General features: G+C 49.7%; 2 protein-coding genes across 5 annotated transcripts; one reads left to right on the forward strand and one right to left on the reverse strand.

Moving 5' to 3' along the window:
* Positions 1 to 1,108: 1,108 nt before the first annotated feature.
* Positions 1,109 to 11,193, forward strand: LOC147174877 (nuclear factor of activated T-cells, cytoplasmic 3-like). 4 transcript variants are annotated; one of them, XM_086074135.1, is made up of 11 exons: positions 1,109 to 1,431; positions 2,349 to 2,613; positions 2,789 to 3,121; positions 3,795 to 4,166; positions 4,979 to 5,141; positions 5,437 to 5,642; positions 7,525 to 7,697; positions 7,798 to 7,938; positions 9,096 to 9,151; positions 9,233 to 9,503; positions 10,975 to 11,193. In XM_086074135.1, the coding sequence occupies exons 1-11, from the start codon at positions 1,359 to 1,361 to the stop codon at positions 11,085 to 11,087; spliced, it is 2,166 nt and encodes a 721-aa protein (XP_085930261.1). In that variant the 5' UTR covers positions 1,109 to 1,358; the 3' UTR covers positions 11,088 to 11,193. The 4 variants fall into 4 exon arrangements, 3 of the variants coding, with proteins under 3 accessions (XP_085930261.1, XP_085930260.1, XP_085930262.1); XR_015094630.1 differs by lacking the exon at positions 9,096 to 9,151; XM_086074134.1 differs by having other exon boundaries at positions 9,096 to 9,503.
* On the reverse strand, positions 10,897 to 13,466 carry pdcd2l (programmed cell death 2-like). Its single transcript, XM_086074137.1, has 2 exons — positions 12,916 to 13,466; positions 10,897 to 12,300 (listed from the first exon to the last, which is right to left on the reverse strand). Exons 1-2 carry the CDS (start codon positions 13,370 to 13,372, stop codon positions 11,681 to 11,683), a joined length of 1,077 nt encoding a protein of 358 aa, XP_085930263.1. The 5' UTR covers positions 13,373 to 13,466; the 3' UTR covers positions 10,897 to 11,680.
* Between the last annotated feature and the right edge of the window lie 201 nt (positions 13,467 to 13,667).

Genomic DNA, 13,667 nt, shown 5'->3' on the forward strand with positions numbered 1-13,667 from the left:
GGCTTGCGCGGGCGTGTATGGGCTATCGGCTATCCAGTCATATATTCAGATCAGTGAATCAGAAAGTGTTGCGTTCCACGAGAGCAGTGGTTCTCAAGCCCGGTCCTGGGGTACCCCTATCCAGCCTGTTTTCCGTGTCTCCCACAGCCAACACAGGTGTTTCAAACGCTCAGCTAATTGGCCAGCTCTGCGTGAAGCTTGATAACGATCCTCAGCTGCGTTGGCTGTGGGAGACACGGAAAACAGGCTGTATAGGGGCACTCCAGGACCGGGGTTGAGAACACTAGAGCAGTGGTAGCGAAACCTGGTCCTCGAGAGCCGCTGTCCTGCTTGTTTTCCACGTCTCCCTCCGCCAACACACCTGGTTCATGAACAAGATCGTTTTCAGGCTTCGCTGATCATTTGAGTCAGCTGTGTTGGAGTAAAGGGACATGGAAAACAAGCTGGACGGTGGCTCTCGAGGACCAGGGTTCCTGAGTCCAAACAAACCTACATGGGAAATATTTACCGTTGATGAAAAGAAAGGTGCAGAGAGACTAAAACAAATGTTATTCTCCGTTGTGAGGTCATCTATATTTCTTTTTTGTTTAAAGGTTAACAAGCATACGTCAGGGTAACGACCAATCGTGGCTCAGCTTGCGAACGTCCCATGACCAAGCTCAGACGTGTGAGCCGTGATTGGTCATTACCTGTTTCCCGAGCACCTGGGATGTCATTTTCAGTGGACAGGGAGCGGCAAAATGTGTTTTTAATGATACGTGGAAACTAATGAAGTTATCAAAGTACTTCTAGACGAAATATTAACTTGTTATTGCTGAAAATGGCTAAATGAGTCAAGCACACTTTAATCAAATTCTGATCGGAGAACACGCCCGATCAATGACGTCACTGTCGGGCCGGTTCGCGTGGCGTTCACAGCCCTCGGGACTGTGAAAGAATGTCGCAGTAAAATTAGGACAAACGGCTTGAGTGAATATTATTTAGAGAAACGATGTGTGATGTCCTTCACAATTGAAATACATGAGATACAAAGTAAGTTGGCACGTGTGGCTGAACTAAATTGTAATTCAAATAATTCCACGCTGAAGCGAGTGTTAGCCGACCGAGCCGACCTGAACGCGGCAACTCAGCGCGAGGAGTGCAAATGAACTTGTGTTTGAAGTTAGCGTAACAAGTCAAGTCTTCCATTTGGACGTCCCTCCGACCTCAAATTGGCGTCACCGCCGCAACGAAGTTGCCGCTGAGCCTCCTGGAAGGTCGCACATCGATTGACGTCACGTCTCGCGTTGTCAAAAAGTGAGAAACGAGCGAGAGCGACAGACAAACTTTTGTGTGTGTTTCGGGGACTTTCGGCTTCGATGTCCTCCTCAAAGTGCGCGGAGGAGTTGGACTTCGGACTCATCTTCGAGGAGGACAGCGGACAAAATGAAGGTTAGTCCCTTTGGGGTCCTTTTTCCAACACGTTTGGCTTTCACGTCAAGTGCACGTCAATTTGCCTAAATTGGGCCGAATCTCGCAACTGGGCTCGTCGGCATAAGAGAACCCCGAAACAAAAATTCAAAACGTCCTGAACCTGTTTGGCGCGTTAGTTTACATCAAACTATTCTTTGGCAAAATATGTCCTGCGACGTGCACCGTGCTCGTCTGCGCGAGTCCTGGTCGAAACACGTTAGCCAAGTATGCCTACGGTTTATTTTGAAAGGTAGAAGAGGAAGTGCGTAGGGCTTGTGTCGTGAATATGACACGTCCAGCTGTCAGCTGTTGAATTCTGCTCCATTTTTAAATTGGGACTGGTGGGGGTTGACTTGTCCCTTGGACGAGTAGTTTGTTCTTATGATTGTCTTACTTGACCGGTGGGTTGTTCAGTGAACTTTCTTGTACATGTTGGGGCATTTTTATTTTTGCACGCTTGTCAACTGAGCAGGCGGACAAAAGCAAACTTGCAGATTTGGCTCCAAATATCACAACTCTCTCAACTGCCCCCCCCCCCCCAAAAAAAATTTTCAGAGGAAAATATTTTTCATGTTATAAATTCTATTCCATCAGTCAGAGCAAAGCTTATTTGCAAATATCAAATCATATCCAAGATTCTTGGCCTGTTTGAGATGCCAAATGTTTTTGGACCAATTGAACAGCTTGGAAAAGCACATTGTCTGCATTGCGCACCCAAATGAGCTTGCAAAACTGGTCTCATCGGATGTTTAAGGTTATTTGGCCCGGCGCCAGTTTGTCAACGCACTACTTGTGTTCGATTGTCTCCAGGATGACATCATGTATGTAAATGTCGCTACCTGCTAAGCCCCAAGTTTGCCATGCAAATGTTGACGAGGGTTGCCGTCTCCTGCCAGGTCTCCATCGTCACGTGAGGACGCCGCCGTGGCCTACGCGGGCCCCTCCCCCCTACGGGCAAGACGCAGGGTCGGCGTTCGGCGCCCAGGGGAGCCCGCTGGCGTTCCACTGTCCCAGCATCCAGATCACCGCCATCGGCGGCAACAACGACAACGGCGGCGGCGGCGGCCACCTCGAGTTGGGCGCGCAAGGCAGGGCGTGGCCCAGAGACCAGCTGTACCTCCCCATGGACCCGTGCTACCGTGACACCACCTTCTGCCCAAGGTACAGTCAGATACAGTTGACCCTCATCAGCATCTGTGGATTTGCATATTGCTAGATAAAAAAAAAAAACAACAACGTATTTTCAAATATTTTGTATTATTACCAACTTTCCAAATGAGCTAACTTTCTGGAAGATGCATGCCAAGTGGAATGTTGTGGTTTGTCGTTGCCGCAGCCCGTGCAGCAGCCTGTCGTCACGCAGCTGGATGTCGGACGTGTCGTCCTGCGACTCGTTCTCGCACGCCGTCAACGAGGATGTTGACGGCGATCTTCGTGACGCCGCCCTGCTGCTGGCGCTGGGCTCCCCGGGCGGCGGCGGCGGCGGAGGCGGAGTAGGAGGAGGAGCCGCCTTTGGGGTGGAGCTGTGGCAGCAGAAGTACCAGAACCCCCAGAACCCCCAGAACCCGACCTCCTTCAGCCCAGCGCTGTCGCCTTACCAGTCTCCTCAGCACTCGCCTCGCGCCAGCGTCACCGAGGACACGTGGATGAACCGCCGCCCTTCAACCAGGTCGCCACGGTTACGGCTAACATCTTTTTAACTCTGTATTGCTGGAAATCATCCAATTCCACTTTATTGGTCCAAAGCTCGTATCATTTATTTATAACGACACTTACCGGCATTTCTTTTGTTATCCTTTGCCGAAACCCACACATTGGATTGCAATCACTCATTTGGGTCTGTAGTATACTGCCCCCTGGTGGCCAAGGCGAGAACACCAGAGGGAGCAGCACAATGAACTGAATTGCAGAACTAATTGCAGTTTTATTGTCATGGATTTTCAGATAAATCATGTATTTACTGTAATTAAGCTTTAGTTTTGGTTTGTGAAATAATTGAAACGTTCAACATTGAAGAAGAATTTGTAGGCACAGAAGTCAAAGCGAGTACGGTTCAATATTTTCGGTACATTCTCAGTCCGAATTGGGGGGGGGGGGTTATTGACAGTCATGCATTAAAAAGGTACTGAAGCGTGTACATGAAAAGCACTTTCATAAAAGCAGAAAGCGGTGCGAAGATGATGCATCTCAAGGTACGACTGTGCCACGTTTCACACCAATTAGAGTGAAATTGGAACCCGGTGGTCAAAGTTGAACCGATGAAAACTCCGATTGAAGCAGACCGTGACGTCATCTTGATGAAGTAAACACGGTCCGTCCCTCCGTCCGTGTCTCCCGTGCAGACCGTGCTCCCGTCCCACGTCCCCGTGCGGGAAGCGTCGTCACGCCAACGCCGACGCCTTCTCCCGCTCGCCGTCCCCCCAGCGCTCGGCCAGCGTCGCGTCGGGCGCGTCACCGCTTGGCAGCGCGACGGACGACGGCTGGCCGGGACCCTGCGGACACTCCCAGCATGAGCTGGACGTTCCGTCCAAGACCAGGAGGACGTCCGGGACGCAGCAGGTGGGAGCTTCGCCGCTGGAGGAAGTGCGTGGCGGCGGGGCGCCCCCCGCAGGTGAGGAGTCGCATGACAGCGGCGGCCTGGCTGAGCTCTTCCTGCAGGTTCCCGCCCACTTCAGCTGGACCGCCTCTAAACTTGGAGCCGCGCCCCTTTTCAGGTACTCAACTCTTTGATGTGGTTCATACATAACTCCCATTGGCTTCTGTTCATGGCCAGACGGGAAGCTGAAACTTCAAAGAGGGAGAAACAGTCGACGGGAGGCAGAAATGTAACTAAACAGGACGTAGTAATACTACCAGACAGGAAGTAAAGACATGGTGGGACAGGAAGTGGAAACATTGCAAGAGAGGAAGCAGACAGGAAGAAGAGAGAAAACAGGAAGTAGAAACACAAGCAGACAAGCCAGAAGTCAGACTGGAATCATAGCCAAAACTAAACAGGAAGTAGAGAGACCGCCAGACAGGAAGTAGAGGCAGGAAGTCGAAACATGACTAGAAAGGAAATAGGAACTTGAGTAAACAGGAAGTAGAAAGATGACTAAACAGGAAGGAAGTAGGAACTTGAGTAAACAGGAAGTAGAAAGATGACTAAACAGGAAGGAAGTAGGAACTTGACTAAACAGGAAGTAGAAAGATGACTAAACAGGAAGGAAGTAGGAACTTGAGTAAACAGGAAGTCCAAACATGACTAGAAAGGAAGTAGGAACTTGAGTAAACAGGAAGTCCAAACATGACTAGAAAGGAAGTAGGAACTTGAGTAAACAGGAAGTAGAAAGATGACTAAACAGGAAGGAAGTAGGAACTTGAGTAAACAGGAAGTAGAAAGATGACTAAACAGGAAGGAAGTAGGAACTTGACTAAACAGGAAGTAGAAAGACTATATCTATACAGGAAGCGGAGCCACAGCCAGACAGGAAGTAGAGGCATGCCAAGACGGGAAGTGTAGTGATTCCCGGGCCGCTTCCCTCAGAGCGTCGTCTCCTCCCCCTCTGGACTTTCCCCTCCCGAGCGTCTTCGGGCCCAACCGGCTGAGCGTGGAGGCGGAGCCTCGGCCGTACCACCGCGCCCACTACGAGACGGAGGGCAGCCGAGGGGCCATCAAGGCCGGCGACGGAGGACACCCCAGAGTCAAGGTGAGGACCGCGGCACGGCCAGTCGTCGACAAACGCGACTGTTGCCGGGCAGCTTTTGTGTCAACCAAACGTCTGCTGCGATTGGCTATCGTCACAGTGAAAGGCCGGCCTGCAGGTTTTGCCGTTTGCATGCTAAGTTGTCTTTTGGCCTCTTTCCATCCTGCCCCGCCTTCATTTTTCCGTGAGCTCAACATGTGATCGCTGCGTTTGTCTTCATTCCGACAACCTCGCCAGCGTCCGCCGTTTGAACCTTTTGTCTACTTGTGGAACGCCAACGAACGTCTTTTGCGCGCAGCTGAGCGGTCCGTGCTGGCGCCCCCCCGCCAGCCTGCTGCTGTTCATGGGCACGGCAGACGAGCGGCAGGTCGTCCGCCCGCACGCCTTCTACCAAGTGCACCGCGTGACGGGCAAGACGGTGAGCACGGCCTGCCAGGAGAAGACGCTGGACGGGACCAAAGTCCTGGAGATCCACCTGACGCCCGACAAGGACATGACGGCCACGTAAGTCCACCAGGCCAGCACAACGGATGTCCCTCCTCCCTTCGTCAAACACGTATCATTTCACGGGGACGTATGTCCACTATTGGGCCCGATTGTGCACGTGGTCCCATATTGTCCCCATTTGGTCACCTGTCCGCTGGGTGCCCACTCATGTGCCCGTCCCCTTTGTGTCAATTTGGTCGCCAAATGTTCCCTTTTTTTGCCACAGAATGAAATCACGTATGTCCCTCATTATGTCTCATTGTCTCACATATTATCTAATGTCCCATTATGTCTCCTGTCATGTCCCCTTGAATTCAGTTATGGCTTCTAATCCGTCCATTTTGTCCTTTGATGGCCCACGATGTAAGTCCCCGATGGACCGTCATGTCCCATCGTGTCCCCCATGATCACATTCCAAAAAGTATCCAAAATTGTCCCCATCATGTTAATTGATTAAAAATTGGGAAAATTGTTCACATTTCACACAATACAAACATTCCAACATGATATGTGAAATGTTCCAAATGCGTGTCGTCGCCAGTGTTTTAAATGCATTCATTTGCAGCCATTTTGACTGAAGCAACCCCCTTTGCTCCCGGGTGTGCATTTTGACTGATCTTGCAAGGCCCTTGCTATCAAAACATGGAGCCTACCAAAAGAAAGTTGAGTCTCTTCTTTCAATAGAATTTTGCTAAGTTTCATCATTATTCACAAAACTGTTGAAAACAGTGGGGGGGCTTTTTTTGCAAAATGGCCCTGGTTGATCTCTTGTACTCGGCTGCCTCCTGCTGGCCGTTTTTTGTAAGAACTACCACTGCTTGAAGCGACTTCTTCGGGTCAGATGCTGCATTAAAGCCTTTCGTATGCTCTCGCATAAAATATATAGAAAAAATGTATAAATCCGTCTTTCACTTGACGTTGATTATGTTGACACAATATGGACAAAAGCGGTAATAACATGCTGAAGGAAGACCACATTTTCCACGAGGACGAGCGCATTGCTCACGTTAACGTTCAAATTGACTTCCGTCTTTGTAACGAATGAGGAAGTGACGTATGCCATCAAGCGCTCGTGGTTTTTTGCGCGTCGGCGTTCCCACCATCCCCTCAAAGTTGCGTCGTGCCAATACAAATGAGACGGACCCCTCAGGCCATAACAAAGGGACCATTCAACTGGTTGGAAGTCCATGTTTGTCATTGCAAGAGTTATGGAAATATTTGATCAAGGTTGATTTCATATAAAAGTATTCTGGTGGCGTTGTGGACATTTCATTTCCTGTTTCCGGTCTGGTCGCAGTACAACTTTTTAAGGCTGATTTGGCGGCCATATTGTTTGAGTGGGTGTATGATTCACGGCAAATGACGGTAAGCGTTTTTGTGTTTGTGTGTTTGAGTCACGGGTCATTTCAAACAACGTGTCACGAGAACGCAGAAAATCCACAAGCCAACATTGACTCGTTTGCTCCCGGAAACATATAAATACGTTCTATTTTAAATGTTTACGTGTCCCAAAGACGTATCTATACGTTTTGAATGTTTTTTTTTAATTTATGCTAGAGCATACAGAAGGCTTTGATGCAGCTTCTGACAGGAAGAGAATGCTTGAAGCAATGGTAGTGATTACAAAAATGGCCAGCAGGTGGCAGCAGAGTATGAGAGCTCAACCAGGGCCATTTTGCTTTCTGGATAATCACAGATTTGTGAATGATGATGACACTTTTTCGAATGCTCATTGCTGCAAAACGGACACGGATAGAAACATCCTTTCTTTTGGTAGCTTCCGTGTTTTGATACAAAATCCGTCCAAATCCAGCCGGGAGCGAAGGGGGTTGCTTCCGTCAAAATGGCTGCCAGTCAATGAGTTAAAAGTCGTGAAAAGGAAACGTTTTGTGTTGTTCAGCATCGACTGCGCGGGAATCCTCAAGCTGCGCAACGTCGACATCGAGCTGAAGAAAGGCGAGACGGACGTGGGCAGGAAGAACACGCGTGTGCGCGTGGCCTTCCGGGTGGCGCTGCCGCGCTCGGACGGCTGGACGCTGTGGCTGCAGACGGCCTCGCTTCCCATCGAGTGCTGTGAGTGGCGCCGCCGCCGCCGCCGTCCGGCGCCGTCCGGCCTCCTCGCCGCCGGCCGGCCTCCTCGCCGCCGCCGTTCACGTTTGTTGACGCCTTGCAGCGCAGCGCTCGGGTCAGGACCTCCCCGGCGTGCACGAGTTTGCGCCCGGCAGCTGCCGGCGGGAAGGAGGACGGCGACTGGTCATCCGGGGATCCAACCTGTCGTCTCGCTCCAGGGTGGTCTTCGTGGAGAAAAGTCCCGGTGAGCGCTCGCCGGCCGTCGTTGGCGTTCTCAACATTTTCTCCCCTCGATGTCGGTTCTGATCGTTGGCAGAATAAAATGACAAAAAGCAAAGACATTTAAAACATCTTTTTTGCTCCCCGAATAAAGACGTACTCGGTCATTCATTTATTATTATTATATTTTTTATTACGTACAACGAATACCTTTAAAAACAACCAATCGCGGCTCAGCTGCTTCCCGGATTTGCTCATGTGACGTTTGCCAGCTGAGCCGTGATTGGTTGTTACCTGAGCGTCTGTTTTCAGTCCACCGCAAGACGCAAATTGCATTTTGAAAGGCGTTCCTTGCACATAACAAACTTGTTGTTGCTGAAAATGTCGAAACGATTCCCGTATCCTTTTCTGAATGCTTGCAATTATTGCCTGGCAATTCTTTGTCCTTTTTTATTTGCTGGACTTTACAACAAAGACGAAGATTGGCAAAAATGGACCTATTGTTTTTTCGGACTGATTAATTATGGAGCAATTAATTGGTCGGGCCTTTTTCTTCTGTTGTTAATGTGTCATTCCTATTTTTCAAGGGATTGACGTTTTTGGCGACTGCCGACTTTCTCGTTTGATCCAAACCGTTTCAACTGAAACCGATTCCAGAAATTGACACATTTTTCACCTGCAAAATCCCCAACGAGACATTCAACAACTTGTTGCCATCCCAAATTCAAAATGTTGAAAATTCAGCGTGGCGAGCATTTGCAACAGTCCCAAAACGGCACTTTTTTCCTTTCACTTCTGCGTCACTCTTTTGGATTTGTGTTGCTCTCCTCCTTCAAAATTCGTCATCGTATTTCCCCAAATTGTCCGAATTTCCCAATTAAACATTTGGAAGCACTCGCCACCGCCAATGTTCACATTTCTGGACTGATTCCAATCATTCCTGATGATTTGTCCACAAATGTCAACGTCGCCACGACGACTTGAGAGCAGCTGGGCTTTTATTTTGAAAAGCCTCGTCTCAAGCTTTTGCGCTCAACGCGGGCCACGCGACCACATTTTTCCCCTTTCGTGCTTTTCGCTGGACTGAATTTTGAATTTGGGGTCAAACGGGTTCATACAGAAAACGGGACGCAAGTATGAGCTCTGCAAGGGGCGTGTCCTAACTCACTCGCTTGCTGGCAGATGGGCGTGTCCTTTGGGAGACGGACGCCACGCTTGTGCCTGAAACCAGCAGCAGTGTAAGTGGCACTCAAAACACATGGACGTCACCTGATGATGACATCATCGTGTGTGTGTGTGCGTGTGTGTGCGTGCGTCAGTCCGGCCTCACAGCGTTGATTCCCGCCTACGAGCGCGACACCAGCGTTCCGGTGCACGTGCTTTTCTACGTGTCCAACGGCAAAAGGCGACAAAGTGCTCAGCAGAGTTTCACGTACCTGCCGGGAGACCCGTCAAAGTCGACGCCTCCCGCCCCCCTCCTCAAACAAGAGCCCCGGGAGGCGGGGCCGGCGTGGCACGTCGTTAAACGGGAAGCGGAGGACGCTCTGCCGGCTTCTCTGCCGGAACTGCAGGAGATCACGCTAGACGACGGTAAGACGGCATCCTGCTCGTCATCTCGTTTTTCACGTCGTCGTCCTTTCAATGTGTGACGTGTCGGTCGAAACGAAGTCGCTAAGTCAGCTGACGGAATTTACAACGCAGGTAACAAAATCCAGAGCGCCAACGTGATTAGGGCCCGACCGATATGCATTTTTAAGGCCGATGACGATTTTTGGCAGAAATAAAAATTGGATTGACGATGACCAATTAATCTGCAGATTATTAACCAAATGCATAAAATCCTCCCCCTCCCCTATTCCTTTTCAATAAATATCACTTACGCATACATGTTTGCTATTAAGATTCTCTGCTTTGATGAAGTCCATAGCGTGACCTTATCAAAAAATGTCATGAAGTATTCTATACAAGCCAATTGTATCGATTTGTGTCAATCAAACCATTCTTACTTGTTCACAACTACTGTTCTTTGAATCCTTGAAATATCAACTTTAAATATAACTTGAAAGGACAATGACAATATACAACACTAAGAAGGTGATATAAGAATGGAATAAAATAATGGCAACTGGAAAAAAAACGGTAAGAACAAATACTGACTGTTCCTGTGCGTTTTGGCCTCTTGGAGGCAGTGTGGTGCCGTGCAACCATGATGTACACACTTAATGTGAGTACAGAAGATAGAAATTGAATTCTATCAAAATAACTCGTCTTTTACACATTGGGAAGAATTTGTGCCTTTGCGTAGTGTTATCTCACCCGTGGGTATGTATTCCCACCGCATTTGTGCGTGAATATTCGTTATTTGAAGTTAAAACATTCCCGAAGTCTATGCTAACTTCCTGTTAGCATTTGAATGGGATCCTCCCTTTGCATTTAGCATTAGCGCTAGGCTAGCGCTGTTTTAAACACGAAGCATGTTTTGTATTTAAATATACAGTGCATGTAATTCTTATTGTCGTGTGTTTAGTTTTACAGTTAACTCCAACTGTAACTGCGGTGTCATTAAACAGCTTAAAGGACGCGCGGGAACAACAGAATAACATACGCTACACACTTGCTAGTTGCTAATGTACGCAAGAAATGGTGCATTCAGGGTACTTTCACAGCGTCGGAAACTTTCGGTTTTTTCCTTCGATAACGTTTTAAGGGGAAAATAATTGGCCATTTGTCCCAATGATTGGCCGATTATAATTGGTGACCGATTAATCGGTCGGGCCCTAAACGTGATGGGGACTTTTGGTTGCCGGGATTATTGGCAGACTTCGGAAGGGACTGCACGTTCATCGGCTAATGATAGCCCGCAGGCAGCTAGAATGTTCTGCTAACTTGCTACATGGGAGAACATTTCGTTCCCAATCTGGACTCCTCAATGACGTGCATCGCTGTCACAACATTTGTCACAACATTTGAACTTGCAAATCAATTTCATGTGAATCGTTCAATTTATTGATCAGATTTTCATGTGAAATGGATCACAACGTCGTTTCCACTTTGCGTGCAGTCAACGAGATCATCGGCAGAGACGCGTGCGGCCTGGACGGCGTCGACCCGTCGGACCCGTACCGCCAGAGCGACTGGGACTGCAAGGCCGCTGACGCCGCCTTTCGCTTCTAGCGCCCGCCGGCGGCCAAACGCTTCCAAATCCCTTTTTCTACTCCACTTCCTGTTTGTGCGCCTCAACTGCTTGCCGTGTTCACAGATTAAAAGCATTATTTCATTACGTTTGCGTGAAATGAATGACAAATTTCCATTCTTCTCATTTCTAGTTCCTGATATCGGCCGCTGTCACGAGTACCGATACCTTGAAATAAGTGCAGGTATCGACCCGACTTGCCCGTCACTTTTTGAAACAAGGTTCTTAATGTTACATTCTAAAGAAAATAAGTCACAGTTTGTAAAACAAATAATTCACACTGCAAACGATGGACGCGTGAGAGACGATTAAAAAAAAATTTGTATATCACTACATTTCCGATTTATTTTATCAAGACATGATAAAGTATCAGTTTCAATCGAAAGTAGTTTAAATAACAGAGGACATTTTGGAAATGTGCACTTTACCAACAAAAGATACAAATTAATAATCGTACACATTTTTTAAAAATCTTAATATTTGCTGGTGAATCTTTGATCACGTCGTCTTATTTCCAAGCGTGTTTCAACAAACGGGATGTTTGAAACGAATCTCGCCACCGACGGGCCTGCACTCATTTGAAGAGCTTGTGGTCGGGGTCCATCTGGATCAAGCAGAACTCGGGGATGGCTCGCCGCTCCGGCGCCGCCGTCCAGCAGCTGCGAGCGCAGGTGTAGACCAGCACGGTCCCAAAGTCAGGCGGCGAGCGCTCGCCGCCCGGCGCCGCCGCCTCCTTCCAGCTCAGCAGACTGACCAGCGCCGGCATGAGCTGCAGCTCGAAGGTCCGCGGACCCCCGCAGGACGCGCACGTCGCCGCCAGCCGCCGCTCGTCACACGGAGGTTCCGAGATGAAGAGCGGTCGCCCGCCGCGACAGTAGCGCAGGATCTGCCGTGGACACGTGGAGATCCTTTTGCGGAACCTGGCGAAGGTACGGTCGCCGTGACGCGCTCGGCTCTCCTCGTACCTCTCGCCGCCGCCGCCGTCGTCGTCCGGCTGGCCCGCGACCGCTCCTTCCCTCCTCTCGTAGTCCCTCAGCAGTTGCTCGGCGTGCGACCGCTCCTCCTCCTCAGCTTCTCCCCACGCGTCCTGCTCGTCCAGCACGCTGATGAAGAACGGTCGCAGGACGGGAACGTCCGGCGGAGGGTCTGCAAGATGGAGGACGTCCAGTCGGCCGCTGATGACGTCCTCCGGAACTACGACGACAACATTTGCTTAAAAACGTACACAGTCAAGTCAGTCGCTCATTTGTATTTGCTTTAATTTTTTTATTCATAATATTTTTTTATGCTGTATAAAAGTACAAAAATCCATATAGAAATATTCATAGTTTGATACATCAGCCAATTAGCATTTCCATCAGGAAGAAAGGTTTTGGTTGACAATGGGGTGATGCCACAGACTTCCGGGTTTTACACATCAACGCCGTTTCCGGTGGCCGCGTTCCAACACTCGCACCCCCACCCCTGCGCCCCCGCTCATCGGCGGCATATAGTCCATTTGTTGTCATCGTGTTCATGGAATTTGACATCAAAAGTACGACATATATTGGTGAATATTCAGAGTATGAATCACGTATCAGTAACGAGTCACTTTGAGAGAATCACTGGCCTACGTCATTTTTTTCTATCAAAAAAGAAACACTAGCTAAAAATGTTTAATTTGTTGTTTTCCAGTAACATTCCTATTTAAATGAATCAACGTCCTAATTGACGAGTATGGGGGCAACTGGCTTTTCCCGCCCCCTGGTGGCCGTTAAAGGTGACGCAGTAGTAAACAAACTCCGGCGGGGTTTTGCGTCGCTTCGTTACCTTTTTGTTCTTCCGGGACGGGCTGGACGATGTCGTCGTCGTCGTCCTCCTCCTCCTCCTCCTCCTCAATGCCCCAGTCGTCGGCGGAGCCACACCAGTCACTGGCCGACAGAGGAGCGTCCTTCGTCGGCTCTGGCTCGGCGGACGCCCGCGCCGCTCCGCCGTCGACGTGCAGGCTCTGAGAGCGGAGCGCCGTCCAGCTCTCCGGCCGGCCGGCGCACTCGGCGGCCGGGCAGGCGAACAGCTGGAGGCTCCTGTGGTAGGGCGACTCCTCCAGGGGGCAGTAGGCCTGCACCACGTGCACCAGCGGGGCCGAGCAGCGCCCGCAGCGGGGAAAGGCGCGTGGCACGCCCGGTACGACGTCCGGGAGGCCGCCCACCTTGTTGGTGAGGAACGACGTGCGATACTTGGACTCGTCCAGCTCGCCGTCGCAAACGCCCACAAGGGCAGCCGGCATCGTCACGCGTCACGCGTCACGCGTTCCGCTCACACGCACGACTTGTTCGCTCGGCTGAGCTCACGAGTCCAAACAGAACGTTTCATTTCTTCGCTTGGCGCTCACTGCTGCTAAACGTACGCTGGCGCCATCTACAGTACGCGAGCGGCATAGATGGGAGTATGGTACTTGCTGTTTTAGTTTCATTTTTGGAAGAGCAAAATCAAACTTTGAAATAAAAATATGTATTAAAAAAAGATTTAACGTATAAAACAAAACCCATAAAAAAAAAAAACAGTGGAAAAAAACCCTCATC

Source organism: Leptonotus elevatus, chromosome 4, assembly GCF_054856555.1.
Source record: "Leptonotus elevatus isolate MCC_2025b chromosome 4, RoL_Lele_1.0, whole genome shotgun sequence".
Taxonomy (NCBI): domain Eukaryota; kingdom Metazoa; phylum Chordata; class Actinopteri; order Syngnathiformes; family Syngnathidae; genus Leptonotus; species Leptonotus elevatus.